Source organism: Geotrypetes seraphini, chromosome 10 (assembly GCF_902459505.1).
Source record: "Geotrypetes seraphini chromosome 10, aGeoSer1.1, whole genome shotgun sequence".
NCBI lineage: Eukaryota > Metazoa > Chordata > Amphibia > Gymnophiona > Dermophiidae > Geotrypetes > Geotrypetes seraphini.
The window spans coordinates 49,278,133-49,294,590 of record NC_047093.1 but is presented as its reverse complement, the minus strand read 5'-3'; the positions used below and the strand labels follow the sequence as shown (position 1 = coordinate 49,294,590).

The window sequence follows — 16,458 nt, the reverse complement described above, 5'->3', positions numbered from 1 at the left end:
TTATGTATCATGCTGTCACAGATCTTAATTCATTTGCAGTCTTCTCCCTCCCTAAGATCTCAGTATGTCTATTTAAGTTATTTATATACCACCTATTAATTGTCTAATCAGTTTACATTCAGGTACTCAGTCATTTGTCCCTTTCTGTCCCAATGGGCTCACAATCTATCTAATGTACGTGGGGTAATGGAGGATTGAGCGACTTGCCCAGGGTCACAAGGAGCAGCATGGGGCTTGAACCCACAACCTCACTCAGGGTGACGAGACTGGCTCTAATCACTAGGCCACTCCTTCATGCATGTTTGAACTCTGCCAGTGTTCTAGCTTGAATAACTTCTGCTAGAATTGTGATCCAGGAGAAGACTACCACCCTCTCAGTGAAAAAGTATTGTCTAACATTCTTTTTGAAGATTCCTCCCTTCAGGTTCATAGGATAACTTCTTGTCCTTGAGTGTTTCATTCTTATCGATAATGCTTTCTTTTGGTATCTCACTGACACCTAGATATCTGAAATGATTGCACTGCTGAGACCAATTTTTGGTTGCATATTTGGTTTTGGCAGAAACCAAACATGAAAATGAAACTGACCCTGTCCCCCACCCAAGCAAAAACTGCCTCCACCAGGACTCACCCACCAGCCTCCCCCCAAACCCAACCCTCCTTGGGCGGCAGACCTCTCCTTTGCTTATCATGTCATTGGTAGGTAGTGAGTACAGGAGCTATCTCTACTTGTTCCTGCACATGGCCAACTCCTCCTTCAAAATGGCTTCTGGGATTTCCAGCAGTAGTCCTTCAAGACTACTGTTGGAGGTCATGGCAGCCATTTTGAGACTGGAACTGGCAGACAGGAAGCATTGGATTCTGGTATGTTATACAATCTTGTTTAGGGCATTCTGTACTAGATTACTATCAAATCTTGCCTCTTTAACAATACCTTATGCTCTCCTGCTTGGACACTTTTTTGTTTCCTGACTAATCATCGTTTGATTTTTCCATCTCTGTCTCAAGTGTGTTGAGAAAATTCTGCATTTTTTTGTTTAGTTCCTGCCCTTTGGAATTCCTTGCATCTTATTTACAATTAGAATTGTCTTATCCTAAGTTTAAAACTGTTATAAATATTCACTTTATTCAGATAGCTTTTGGAGTGTGAGATTCAGGAGATTATAAAAAAATGGCTGATAATCCTAGTCAAATTTGAAATGGTTGCTTTGTTGAAAAGTCCATAGATCAGTGGTGGCCAAGGCTGAAGGCATGCCTTCGTGCAAAGGGCATGCACTTCGAACATCTGCTTAATTGAAACATTACTTTTTGACTTTACATTTTTCTGCAAGATATGCCATAAAACTTTTTGATATGTTTTTATTCAGTTCACAATTCATAGGGTAGTGTTGTAGTGGGAAATATTTACAACATTTTACATCAACTTCATTCAGGACACGACGCACTAAATTTCATAAGAATCAGCTGAATTCTGTGGAAGATACGACAAAAAAAAAGAGTTTGGTGTGGTTTTTTCGGTTCACAATGTGGATTTCTCCTCAACAGAATCTAAATAGTAACTGTAAACTTCTTAGCTGCACCATCAATGTAACTGGCAATATTTCAAGCCTATGTAAAAATAAATATTTTTTCTTCCTGTGAGTCTTCTGCCTTTTGCTTACATATGCACAGATATGAGTGAAAGAGTAGCTTAATGGTTCGTGCAGCAGGCTTTGATCCTGGTGAATGGGTTCAATTTCCATTGCAGTTTCTTGTGACCTTGGGCAAGTCACTTAACCCTCCATTACCCCAGGTACAAAAACACTAAGGGCTCCTTTTATGAAGGTGCGCTAGGGCCTTAATGCGCAGAATAGCGTGCGCTAAAATGCCGCGCGCACTAGCCACTACCGCCTCCTCTTGAGCAGGCATTAATTTTTCGGCTAGTGCACGCTAAACTTGTGCGCATGATAAAAACGCTAGCGCACCTTCGTAAAAGTAGCCCTTAGATTGTGAACCCACTAAGTACAGGGAAAGTACCTGCATATAACAATGCATACATCTAGTAGTACTATAGAAATTTTAAGACAGGGTATGTAGTGGATCCTCCCAGATCTTATGGAAAATGTTCCAGATTGGTTATATTTAGAATGGCGGCTCCTGTTTCCTTTACATTTGTCTCATCTTATTAGTATAAATTTGCCCAGGAAATATAAAGAAAATAGAATACTGATTGATACCTGGAAGACTTTACGTTATGTTAGTAATTTATTGCCAGATCCAATTTCTAAATCATTAAATCAATCCGTTTGGGTAAACTCTAAGATTAAAATTGGCGGATTTAAAATCGTTTGGAAGCATTGGATTATTGCAGGTATACGGACTTTAAATGATGTTATTCTAAATGGGTCACTGCTTAGTTTTTCACAATTGCAACATAAATATGGTTTAAATAAATCACAAAATTTTAGGTGGTTGCAATTGAAGCAGGCTATTCAGGAGGGGTTCCCTGAATGGAAAGTTCTTAACTCTCAGTATAGTTTGGAATTCCTGTGCTTTCAGGCGGATTTCTTGGGTCAGCAAGCCGCACAGTGGTACAAATTGTTGTATGGGTATTTGAATAAAAAACGAAAAACTGGTCTTAGGGATATTTGGGTACCAAATTTCTGCCTCTCAATGGCCACAAGGTCAAGCATCTATGAGGCAGACCTGGTTCTTTTTGTTGCATAGAGCTTTTTGGACCCCAGTTCGTTTACAGAAGTTGGATAGCTCTAGGTCCAATAGATGCTGGCATTGTAGTTTAGAAGCTGGGACTTCAGATCATTTAATTTTTTTCTGTCCCTATATAAATGCCTTTTGGAAGTTAATTTGGGGCCAAATTAATTCATTGTTAGAAAATCATATTGCCCTTTCATATGATACTATATTATTTGGTACATCTATGAGATTTAAGAGCCCAATTTCAGCAAATAATAATAAACTTTTATTAATATTGACCGGGGTTGCCATTCAACATATTACTGGAAACTGGAAAGATTATACTAAACTTAATTATACCTTTTGGTGGAATTCAGTATGCCATATTTATAAAATGGAGAGGGTACTTGCTATACAGCAAGGAAATTATCACAATTTTAAAAAGATTTGGGGGCCATTGATTACATATTCTAATGATCAGACACCTTAAACACCTTGTTTTATATAAGATATAGGTGGGGTGGGATTGAGAAATATGATAATTGCTAATTGAATTATTATTAATAGATGGGGTAGGTGGGAAGGGATTATTTTATACTTTAATGTTTATAAATAAGATTGTCAAGTGAATTGTTAAAAAAATTTTCTTTTTTTTTTTGAATATATTTTTATTGTAGGAACAAATCACAAGAGACACAATCAGCAACCAAGCCAAAAAGGAACAACACTGTAGAAACAATAATACAAATAAGCAATACAGCTAGGCAAGAAATCAAACAATCAAACAAAGCGCTCTCATGAAAGTCCAAAATTTTCATTTTTTAGACAGAACAGCAAGAAAACAAATCTCCCACCCTCCCACCCAAACTCACCCCCACCCACCCCCCCTGCATCCTAAAAGAACCGACCCAGCTTAGAAAGAGTTCCAGCACTCCAGATAAGCCACTGATTGCCAGCTAGTGGCACCCTTCATGCGTTGCCTTTCCCAGACCGCCATCTGGGACATAGTAGCTCTCCATTGTTGGAACGTAGGACACACACTCCCTACCCAGTGTTGCAAGATAAGCTTCTTAGTAAGCCCTAGAGCCAATAACACAAAGCGCCGCAAAGGCTCACCAATACCCGCCTCAGCCAGGGGACCCGTGACACCGAGCAGCAGAGTCCTGTACGACCACTCCAGGGAGCGCCCCAAAACCTCCTCCAACTCTCAAAGCACCCGCCCCCACAACGGCCCCACTAAAGAGCATTCCAGAAAATGATGCACCATCGTCCCCTTAAGAGCAGGGCATCGGGTACAAAAGGCATCAGGCCACAGGCCCATAGCGTGCCCGGCGCAGCGGGTTATATACGCCCTATGTAAGATCTTAAGATGAATTTCATGTAAAGCAACGTTAGGAGTCGCCCCAGCACCGTCCACAAAACACTTAGACAACTCATCGACCGTGACCTCCTCTCCCAACTCAGAGCTCCAACCCTCTGTCATCTGGGACAAAAAAGCCTCAGCAGGTTTCCAATCCCTCCCTAGCTTGTACCAAGCCGATAACGAATTAAATTCAAGCGAAAGGGAAAGAAAAGCCCTGTCCAACGGGGAAAAAGTGGGCAACTGCCTGGTCGGCAACCGAAGCGAAGAACAATAACTGCGTAGTTGTAGATAGAACAGTACGGACCCTGCACTCCATGCCCATTGATCTTGACAGGAAAGAAAACCTGACAGCCGTCCCGAACCCAACTCGGTAATCTGACCAACAAATCGACACCCGGACTGACTAGCCCGCGCAAAGAAAACATGCTCACCCGCAGGGAAGGCAGGGTTAGCCACGAACTCCAGGAACGGCGAGGGGCCCGACGAGCCCCCCATTTCCCTGCGCCACCATCCCCAAGCACTGCGCAAAGGTTGTAACAGGGAAGCACAAGAGCCAGCTCCAGGTCTCAAGGTGTTAAACACCGACACAGGAGCTGCCAACAAGGACCAAAACCCCGGCGGAGCAAACTTGGTCGCACCCGTGTAAGCTTCATGCACCCAGCGAAGCAGAGCTGCCACGTTATAAAGACGAAGATCTGGAAGATTTACCCCCCCTGAGACCGCTCTCTAATAAGCTTAAGGTAACCAATTCGCGCCCTTCTAGATCGCCAAATGAAAGAAGAAACAATACCTTTGTAAACCTTTATATCTCTACATGTGACCCACATAGGCACCATTTGCAGAGGATAGATCAACTTTGGCAAGAGGACCATCTTAATAAGAGCAATACGCCCGAGAAAAGAAATCGGAAAGTCCATCCACCTCTTACAAAGCACTTTAACCGCATCCAGTTTTTCCAGCACATTTTTCCTATAGACTACCCGGGGGTCCACATGTAGAAAAACTCCCAGGTATTTAAGCGTGCCCCCAGACCATTTTAGTGGAAAGGAAGAATCATGATGTGCCGCACACTGTGAGTGGACCGCTAAAGCTTCCGACTTATCAAAATTAATACTCAGACCTGAGAACGCACCAAATTGTTGAATAAGCTTAATTAACACAGGTACTCCCGTAGCTGCATCCCCCAAAAATATAAGCATATCATCTGCAAATAGATTGATTTTAAATTCTTGCGTCCCTAAATGTATACCCCGAAGTTCCCCCATATGTCTGATCTTAGCCGCTAGAGATTCAAGGGCCAACACGAACAGCATGGGAGAGAGCGGACATCCCTGACCCCGAGCCAAGGAAAAGGAAGAGGTGAGCGTCCCATTCACCAAAATCTGTGCAGTCGGCTGCTCGTAAAACGAATGGATCCCGGCCAGAAAGCTCCCCATAATACCCATCTGAGGTAAAATCCAAAACAAATAATCCCAGAGAATCTTATCGAATGCCTTTTCAGCATCCAGACTAACAATAAGGGCATTCTCCTGACCCGGGTGGTCCCGTAACAGTGCAGGGTTCTGCAACACAGAAAGTGCTCGCAAAACATTAGCAGAAGAATACCGACCTGGGACAAAACCGGCCTGATCCGGATGAACCAGAAGGGGCAAAACCTGACCAAGACGCGCAGCCATAATGGCCGCAAAAAGCTTGATGTCTTGATTCAACAGAGATATAGGCCGATAAGACCCCAGTCGGTCCTCCGCTCTCCCCGGCTTCGGTAACACAACAATATGAGCATGAGTAAGTCGATGCGGAGGCAAGCACCCCACACATAAGGCCTGACATAAAGCCTGAAAAGGACCAATCACCCGATCTCCAAGCATTTTGTAGTATTCAGGGCCCAGGCCGTCTGGGCCAGGTGTTTTCGCAAGCTTTAAAGCCCGTATAGCTCTCTGAATCTCAATTCCCTGCACCGGAGCATTAAGCGCATCTCTCTGGGCCTGGGTCAAAGCAGGAAGAGGAAGGTCACGAAAAAACTCTGCCCTCTGCTCAGTGTCACAGCTCCCCCGGTCATACAAGGCCCGATAGAACGTTACAAAGCTCTGTTGAATAGCCGTGGGCGAAGTCGCCTCAGAGCCATCAGGAGCCCAAATTTTAGGAATATGACGCCTGCGGGCCTTGTGATTAACCAAGGAAGCCAACAGTTTCCCTGCCTTATTTCCCCACCGATGTAGTCGATATTTATACAGCTGAATATCCCTTAGGGCCCTCTGCGCCAGTAAGTCATTAATTTGCCCTCGCAGCTCCATGTATTGGCTCTTGAGGGCTGTGGACCCCTTCCTATGTAACTCCCCCCGCACCAGGCCTAGTTGACGGGCCAAATCAACCAGTGCCTGATCTTGTACCTTCCGCTTATGGGAGGTGTAAGCTATAATTTTACCCCGTAACACAGCTTTACTGGCCTCCCAAAATACCACCTCAGAAATATCAGAAGAGGAGTTATCGGCTAGATAAGAATCCCATTGGTCTTCCAAGAAAGTGCGGAAGTCCTTATCTTCATACAATGTGGGATTCATTCTCCAGCCAGACAAGGTCCTCTGGGGCGCCTGTTGATCAAGGAGCTCCATCCAGACCACATGATGATCGGAAAGTACCCCATCCTCAATCATCACTCTCCGGACACCAGACAAAAGGGGTGGGGCCACTAACAAGTAGTCTAATCTACTATGTACTTTATGCACTGGGGAATAATAAGTAAAATCAGATTCGTCTGGATGGAGCGTGCGCCACAGGTCCACAAGGCCCAATTGCGAATTAACAAAGTTGACCCCCTTGTGTTCCCCCTGATGCAAACGAGGCTTAGGAGGCTTACAGTCAATAAGAGGATCAGCAGTAATATTGAAATCTCCGCCAAGCACCAATTGGTACTCAGAGAAGGGAGCAAGAGCAGCAACCAAAACAGAAAAGAAACGATGAGAATACACATTAGGGGCGTATAGAGAGCAAAAAACATATTTCTGTCCCAGAAACACCCCTGCCCAGATTACATACCGGCCCTCAGAGTCCGAAATCACTTTATGTACAGTACAAGTATGTTTCTTATGGAAAAGCACAGCTACACCTCTCTGCCTACTATTAAAGGAAGCAAAGACAAGCTCACCCACCCAGTCCCTGCGGAGCTTAGTGTGCTCAGTAGCATTGAGGTGTGTCTCTTGAAGAAGCAAAACATCCACCTGCAGTTTCCTGCAGTACTGAAGTACCTTACTACGCTTAACAGGAGAGTGTAATCCATCTACGTTAAAGCTAGCAACCCTAACCCCAGACATAATTACCGGATATGTCCATAAAGCACAAAAAAGATCAAAGATCATACGAGACGGCAGCACCGGCTTCCCAGCCGAGCCGGCACTCCGCCCATTCAAACAGAATCTCAAACTGAGCCAGATTCCCAGGATGCAACCCATCCCCCCAACTACCCCCCAACTCAACTACCAACTCTTCCAAACAATCCCCCCCCCTCACAATCAAAGTGACCCGCCCTCCTCCCTCTCAGCAGCCCCACCACCCCATCCCCCATCCATACTGGCAACCACACCCCCATATCACCAACTCCCACTTCAAGCAAACACAGATACTCACACTCACCCCTCGCCCTCCCCCAATCTCCCCCTCCCATAAATAAGTCCAACATCAGATACCAGTCTCGTCCATGACCGAGGTAAAATAAAACATTAAGGAACTAAGGACAAGAAGACATCCAGAACTCTAGGCAGAAGGACTAAAAGCAAAAGGTCAGAAAGCAGCATAAGAAAAACAAAGGAAGCCAGACCCTCTCAACAAAAGAAGGCATCCAGCTCTCCTGATCAAGTCAAAAAGAGAGTCCAAAAAAATGTCTATCAGATGTCCAGGCCTGCTCTAAAGCCGGTTCGGAGAAGCATCCCCTCCACAGATACCTTCCCTGCAAGCTGCCAAGGATCCCCCTCCCCGGATCGGGAGGCATGTCAAGCATGTCCAAGCAGAGAAGCTCCAACCAAAGGGCAGCGGAGGATTCCAGACAGGCAGTACTGGTCCTTGTCCAAAATGAAACCCCTGGGAAGCACGGGAGGCCCATAAGCTCACCCCCAGACCAGAACTCTCCTCTTCCTCCGGCAGGAAATGCCCCCCAGTTGAGCAGTCACATCACTGAGTAGGGAGGCTCTCAATGAAGCGCTTCAACTCTTCTGCCTTGGCCACCGTAAAGGTGCGGTTATCATAAGTTAAGCGCACCTTAGCCGGGTAGAGAAAGGCAAATCGAATCCCTCTAGAAACCAGTTGAGAGCAGTAAGGCGTGAAGGTTCTTCTTTGCTCCGCCACTTTAGTAGAGAAGTCCTGAAAAATCAGTAGTTTAGCGCCCCCATAAAGCAGATGTCGCGACTTCTTAAAGAGGTCAAGCAAGCGAGCCTTAACAGCATAGTTATGAAAACGGGCCAGCACAGCTCAAGGTCTGCCGTTGCCATTAGAATCACGTCGTTGCCCTACACGATGAACACGCTCCACCACCACAGGGCCCTCAGTGTCCAGCAAGCCGAGCTCCTTGGGTAGCCATTGTTCAACCAAGTGCCGGAGCTCCGAATCTTTTACACTCTCTGGGATTCCAATGATTCTAAGGTTCTTCCGACGAGCCCTGTTCTCCTGGTCTTTCACCATCTCCTCCAACTGGCAGACACGGGCCTCCAGAGAAGCGAGCTTGCCGTCGGCCACTCCAGCTCTATCAAAGAACCTCAGTGCATTTCTAAGATGCTAATTCCCTATAGTTCCGCACGCACACTCAGATCATCTTCCCAAAACTTATTAGTTATTCCATCTTTAAAAATTATAGGCACTCGTAGATTAGATATGTTTTCGGTCGTTGGCCCCCAATGGTGGAATTCATTGCCCCATTATATAAAAAATGAAAAAGACATTCCCTCTTTTAAGAAATCTCTAAAAACTTATCTTTTTAAAAAGATTTTTAATACATAAAAAAATTTTTTTCTTTTAAATATAAATTTTTCGTTTCAAGAATTTTACTACCTCCTTAATGTTTTACCCTTAAATGTGTTTCTTATTATAAGATATGTAACTTTAACCTCCCTTTCCTCCCAATTGTTGTTGGTCTTGTCTAATATCTAATGTTTATATATTTATTGTATGTTTTTATCTTAACTAATTGTATTTTAATGTACATCGCTTTGTATAAAGATATAGCGATTCATCAAATATTTAATAAACCTTGAATCTTCCTGGGCTGATAGTCTCTCCTCTACCTGCTGTAGTTGTGCAGCCTGCCCCACCAGGGAATCTTTAAGGTCGTCCATAGAGGCATGCAGCTTGGCCAGCTTGTCATCAAGCAGCTGCGAGAGGTGCCTCATGGAGACCTGCAGCACCTCATCCGGGGAGTGGGCCGCCGCAGCATCCGTCTGTGTCTCCGCCATCTTGCGCGCCGGGCTCCCACTGGCTTTCGTCAGCCGCGAAACTTTTGGCGGCATGCCCCGCTGTTAAAGAAGGCAATCCACAGTCCTCCAACTCACCGCCGGTTCCCGGTGCCTAGCAATGGCTGCGCTCCGAAGAAATTTTCATTTGCCGGTCAGGAACGCTCCTTTAGGGGAGGAAATCGGGGAAGGCAGAGCGGAGCTCCATGCTCAGGTGTCCGCTCAGGAACCAGCCATCACGTGACCCCATTAAAAAAATTTTCTGATTGATTATTATACACTTGTTGTAAGATATGAAAATGAATAAAGATTTACATATATACGCTTTAAAAAAAAAAAAAAAAAAAAAAGTAGTACTATAGAAATGATTAGTAGTAGTAGTACTTCCCAAGCTGAAGTTTGGTGCTAAATATTCTGACCTACAGTGATAACAGGAGAAATCAGGAGGGGGGAAAACAATTTCATATACCACAGTGATTGGTTTCTGATCTTAAAACAACATACTATATTAGACAAAGGGAACCTGAGTAAATACATAACATGGTTTTTAAATTAAAGTACATTTTAAAACTGTGTTGTGTTGTCTGAGGCTTCCTTTGTCTAATATGTTTAAAGATCAGAAACCATTCAGAGTGACAAATAGGCAAAAATAGGAGAACTCAGGAGGAGGGAAAACTTTTTTCAGGATTACTTGCCTCTATGCCTACTTCAAAGCCCTAGGATCGTACCTGAGCGACTTGTCTCTCCAAATGTGCCCGCTCTTCCAGCATAACCTGCAATTGCTGGTTGGTATCCAGAATTCCTGAATGATTTGAAATCTGTCAGCCCAACAAAAAAAATTCAGTCATGAATTCTACAAGCATAAGAGTCCCTCAGCAAAGACCCAGCTCTTGACACTCTACAGTACAAGGACCTTCATTATTGCTATCTTTCTGACTACAGTGAAAAGAACAATACAATCTCCCACACCATTCCTCAGGAGCCCAAGATTTCTTGCTAGCCATGGCCCTACCCTCTTCTCTCTTCAAAGCAGCATAATACTCCTCCTTACTGGAGAAAGCTCTGCCCTCACCTGTCTCCAAAACATCACATATCCATTCTCACCACCCTTTGTTCAGTGAAAAGAGATCTCATACTTCAGAGAAGTGAATAACTCTAGTCTTGCCCTTACTAAGCTTCCAGAAAACATAAAAAGCCCCCACCCCCGATACTCTGCTCAGTGCGGCAAAGATTCGTTCTACCTGCTGGATTGTCAGTTCAGCCATTTCTAACTTTTTGTGCAAATCCTCAGTTTGCCGTTTCATGCTATTGTTCTCGGACACAAGTGCACCAAGCTTCTCTGCCAGCTCCGAGTTTTGCTGCTTGAGCTCCTCATTACTTTTTCTAAAAGAGAAAGTTGCAACAGATACAAAAACCTGTCGAGAAACTGTGGCAAGAAAATTATTATTTTTTTTTATTAAATTAGGTTTGTGCATGGCTTTCACCAAAATGTTGCATATGATATAAACATCAAGTACAGGATATCATTTTTCAGCAACAGATACAATTGCTACCATATAACGTTGCTACAATAAATACTAAACTATTTTGAAAACAAAATAAACAAAACAAATTAAAAGGGCCTGCATTTCATATGTCAGCCAACAGCAATGAATAAACTATTCTTACCTGTTAGTCATATCAGACCAGTCAAATTGTGGGCTCTGCCCTATATTGTAAGAGCATAATGCAGCTTCAAGTGATCAGTATTTCAAATGAAAAAGCGGTGAAGATTATGTGATTCACTTTCCTAGATTTTATACTAGGAAGTTTAAATGTAATAAAACCACTTTTAAAAACATGAAAAAACAATTCTTATCTTCAAGAATCCTTTCAAAACTGTAGAATTAACACCACAGAAAAGAACTAAAACAGGTGTGTTTCTGGACTGGTATGGCAAACGTAAAGAAAAAAGAAAATTAAAACCTGCGGGATATAGCAAAGCAATCCTTAAGCTGGATGGGATTCTGAAAATGCCCCTCTGAGCATCTTGGACCAAATGAAGCTTCTGCTAAATCTGATCTATAATCTTTGCTAATGTGTGAAGTAAAGACTAAGTTGCTACTTTATATATATCTTAAAAGGAGCCACTGAACATAAGTCTGTCCAAGAAATTGCTAAAGCTCAAATGGAATGAGCTCTTAAACACCGAGGTGATCGTTTGCCTTTGCGAGTACAAGCTGAAGAAATTAGCTCTAAGCCAACATTATATGGTAGATTTAGATGCTGCTTTAGATGCTACCAACAGTTGAGAAGTATTTCTATTTGTGATTCTACAAATCTTTTAGGGTCATACCTCCCTCTAAAGGGACAGTTGTCTTTTGGTAACTGTCATTATCAAACCATCTACTGTAGGCTGTCTTAACTTCTCTTTTTCTTCAGGAAGTAGAAAACGGAACTTAGTCATAGCTCCTCCTACTCTAAGTAATACCTCTGGATTATCCCACTCTGAAGAAATAAGAGAGACTACTGGAAGTGACATCTCCGTGGCTGATGGCAGCCTAGGGGATTAGCTCTGCAGATGCCTAGGAACAAATGTTTTCTTCCCTACCTGACTGTGAATTTCTTTCATTGGAATTAGTGTATTAAAGTGCTGAGACTGAGCTTTGGGGTTACAGCGGGATAGCAAGCCAAAAAAAAGCAACGGACATTAAAATATTTTCAAGTACTCCCCTGGTTCAGTCACAAAGCCTGTGGCAAAGATGGCACCCGATGGTTCGGGCAATGCTAGTGGGGAACCCCTCAGATAGACCTCTTTGCGGCTCCCCACAACTTCAAACTGCCTCAGTTCTGCTCCAAGATATACTCTCCTCACCGCTTCGAGGCAGATGCTTTTCTTCTGGAATGGACGAATCTCTTCCTCTACGCTTTCCCTCCATTCCCTCTCATTCTCAAGACTTTGGTCAAGTTGAAGAACGATCATGCCACCATGATTCTAATCGCTCCTCGATGGCCGAGACAACCTTGGTACTCCCTTCTACTTCAACTCAGCACTAGGGAGCCATACCTTCTACCAGTTTTTCCTTCTCTGCTTACACAGAGTCAAGGATCTCTGCTTCATCCCATCCTGCAGTCTCTACACCTGACAGCTTGGTAACTCTCAACATAACCCCTCTTCAGTTTTCTCAATCTGTAAGAGATGTTTTAGAAGCTTCTAGGAAGCCTACCACTAGACAATGCTATCACCAAAAATGGACTAGATTTTCTACATGGTGTTTTTCTCATCATAAGGAGTCTCAGCATTCCTCCTTATCTTCTGTTTTGGGCTACTTGTTGCACTTATCCAATTCTGGTCTCGACTACATCTATCCGAGTCCATCTCAGTGCAATTGCGGCTTTCCATCAGCCTATTGAAGGGAAACCCCTCTCTGCTCATCCAGTGGTTTCCAAATTCATGAAAGGACTCTTCAATGTTAAACCTCCTCTCAAACCGCCTCCTGTGGTTTGGGACTTCAATGTTGTCCTTTCTCAACTCATGAAGCCTCCATTTGAACCAATTGATAAGGCTCATCTGAAATATCTCACTTGGAAAGTGGTGTTTCTCATAGCCCTCACTTCCGCTCGAAGAGTCAATGAACTGCAAGCTTTAGTTACTGACCCACCATTCACTGTGTTCCATCATGACAAGATGGTTCTTCGTACTCATCCTAAATTCCTACCTAAAGTGGTCTCGGAATTTCATCTCAACCAATCCATTGTACTGCCAGTGTTTTTTCCAAAGCCTCATTCTCATCCTGGAGAATCAGCTCTTCATACTCTGGACTGTAAACGTGCTTTAGCCTTCTACTTTGAACGCACCAAACCACACAGACCTGCTCCTCAACTTTTTGTTTCCTTCGTTCCAAATAAGTTGGGCCATCCTATTTCTAAGCGTACCATCTCCAACTGGATGGCGGCTTATATCTCTTTCTGCTATGCCCAGGCTGGATTATCCCTTCCAAAAGGAGTGATCAGGATGGTAGGAGTGATCAGTGGTAGGAGAATCAGCAAATGCCACAGCCAGGGGCAAGAGAAGGCAGACAAGAAGAGGTGAGGGAGAAAAATATAAAGGATGGGAAGAGAAACAGGAAGAGAAAAAGTGGAGAAGATGTTGGGGATGAGTGTCAAAGATTACAGTAGAAGGGAGGAGGAAATGCTGAGGATTTCCATGGAGAATGGAATAACAAAGTAAAGGTAGATCTATGGGTGGTTACAGGTAGAGAATGACAAGGGAACTAATTTTTCCCCATCCCCATGGGAACTCATTTCCTTGTCCTGTCCCTGTCCCATTCCTGCAAGCTATGTCCTCATCTGTACAAGCCTCAAACATTTTAAAATCTTAAGTGTTCGAGGCTTGTGTGATTAAGGCAGAGCTTACAGGAATGGGGCAGGGCCAAGGACAAAACTTGTGAGGACGGAATGGGGAAACTGAGTTCCTACGGGGACGGAGAAAAATTTGTTCCCGTGTTATTCTCTAGTTACAGGTAATGGAAGCAAGAGTTAAAATCTAGATGAGAGGATGAATGGGGAGTTGCTTAGTGCTTGCTGGTAGATGCGATACTGCCTGATGCTCTTTGTGATTTTGGGCAAGTTACCACCCTTCACTGCCTCATGTAGAAACTTAGGACCTCATTTACTAACACACATTAATGCAATTTAATGCATGTTAAATAATATAAGCTCCATTATTCTCAGTGAGGCTTATTAACTACATGATGAACTCAAATTAACATCCATTAACTGCTGTATATAAAGTAAAGTAATTTATTAAGGGTCAATATTTAAAGGTGTTTAACTGGACAGAAGAGCCTCTAATAGGCCAGGTTAGAGGCGGTCTGGGGATGGCGTTAGGGTGGAGCGATATTCAGTCTGCTAACCAGCTAAGTATGTGGATAAAGATAGGAAAGCAAAAATGCTGTCCTGAATTTATCCGCTGAGTTAACCAGCTGAGTATATCAGCTAGTGCCTAATTCTGCCAAACTAACCTGGATAGTCCATGCCAGAGGCTGGACATGCATGGACAAACATGAAATAGTATATGTGGCATGAAAAAGTGTCAGAGCTTCCCATGCATCTTCAAGGGAACAATGCTCTTAGGTATGGCTGTTTATGTGCTAGAAATTTTTCTTAGCATTAATATGCAGGCAAGATAACTTACGTTTGCTTGTGCAGATCAAGTTTCAGACTATCGCGGTCCTTTCCCAATTGTTTGTTTTGCTATTTAAAAAAAAAGCACAAATCATTTTAATTCTAGTCCTTTGTCTCTATACAGAGATATGCTGACATCCCAGAATGCCAGATGGCTATATAGATCACAGCTGTACTTATAGGAACCAAATCATATGTATATGAGCAAACAGAAGTGGTGGTGGTGGGTCTCTGGGAGAAGAGATCATACAGTGAACCAACTTACCTTTTCAAAGTGCTTCTGCTGTGTAGAGATGGAGGACAGGGTCCTTTCTAGCTCTGCCACCCTTTGTCGTGAGGTTTGTAGTCGACTAGCAAGATCTTCAGCTTCTCCTGATATTTTGATAGAGAGAGAGAGAGAGAGAGAGGAGTTTGAGGGGAGGAGGAGAAGAGCCAATTGGGGAATACTGTACATTGCTGAAGAAAGTACATTGATCTTAAAGGAAAAGAGCACATAATTTCCAAAACCTTACATGAGCTGTCTTAGCTTTTCCATGAATAAATTGGATGAATCAGCCACATATAAGCAACATCATCTAATAGTTCTATCTCTCCCAAAGCTCAGAAAGCCCCTCATCACAGTGCCTGTCCCTTTCCTCTATTCTGTGTTCTATTCTGTGTGTTCTGGCAGGATGATCTTCCTGCTCTTAGCCTAATGGTTAGTATAGTGGCCTGAGAACCTGAGGAAACTAGGTGCAAAGCCCACTGCAGTTCATTGTGACTCTACCTGAGTTGCAGAGGATGATGTGCAAAAGAAGTAAGCCTAGCTTCATACAGGATGGTCCAAGCCTCGGCCAACATGCATGTTCGATGCATTTTTAATTCAACAGTGAAGTACAGAGCAAATAGAAATAACCAGGGCAGGGCAGGTTTGTTATTATGGGGTGCTGAAGTAAGGTGTAAGTGGACAAGTCTTGATAGATAGTGACTGAAGCAGTTGTGGTGTTTAGCTATATTTCACTCTATCAGAAAACTGTAAAAATCTTGCAATGACATCTTGAGGCCTATTTTCCTGGGTTCTATCAAGTGAACTAACCTAATCTGCAATTTCTGGGTCACTCTATGCCTTAACAAGATTCAAGGTGACAGGGTTAACAATGTGGGATTGACAATGAGTTTAGGAGTACACAGTAAATATAGAGCAAATAACATACAGAGTGGAAAGCATTGGAGAACTGGGGAGTGGGAATTACAAGAAAGATAAAGAGAGGAATAAGTACATGGAACAGGGCCTACATTTACAATTCCATTTAGACAAGTGAAGGCAGAAAAGTAGGTCTGTTTAGTATCATGCTTAATGTTAATTGTCTATGGAGTACATTTCCTCAAACAGATGAATTTTTAGCATCATTCAAAATCTAAGGTAGGTGGTCTTGGCCCTGAGGGCAGGGAGTTCGTTCCAGATCTTTGCACTGATAAGAGTGAAGTTAAATATGCACTTTTATTTGACTCCTCTTGAGGGAAAAATTAGAAGGAGCTTTTTGAGATTTCTGGCCGAGGTTGCCCAGGTATTGATGAAGGTATGAGAGGTTCAGCAGAGTTTGTGTCCAACTCCAGATCCAAAGTATCTCCTTCCAGGCCTAAGAGCTGATGACACAAAATGTGCACCACAGTGAAGACATTTTCTGTTGCATCTTCCTCAGGGACACTGTGAAACCATAATTCCTATTCTGAAGATCATCCAATTTATACACATGTTCATCATATAGCTCAGCAAGATGCACAGTTCACATCTGGGAGGCATTCAAGAGTTCCACATGCTCCTCCACTCTAGTTTCCAGC

At 43.3% G+C, this 16,458-nt stretch overlaps 1 protein-coding gene across 6 annotated transcripts in view; it reads right to left on the bottom strand.

The window, feature by feature from the left end:
* The window catches only part of GOLGA2 (golgin A2), a 126,859-nt gene that overhangs the window by 47,859 nt on the left and 62,542 nt on the right, over positions 1 to 16,458 (bottom strand). For all 6 annotated transcript variants that reach the window (XM_033960576.1, XM_033960578.1, XM_033960580.1 and 3 more), the window contains 4 exons: positions 14,903 to 15,009; positions 14,648 to 14,706; positions 10,713 to 10,854; positions 10,200 to 10,289 (listed from right to left, as the gene is read on the bottom strand). In XM_033960576.1, the coding sequence (XP_033816467.1) occupies positions 10,200 to 10,289; positions 10,713 to 10,854; positions 14,648 to 14,706; positions 14,903 to 15,009 (398 nt within the window). The remainder of the gene's footprint in view (positions 1 to 10,199; positions 10,290 to 10,712; positions 10,855 to 14,647; positions 14,707 to 14,902; positions 15,010 to 16,458) is intronic.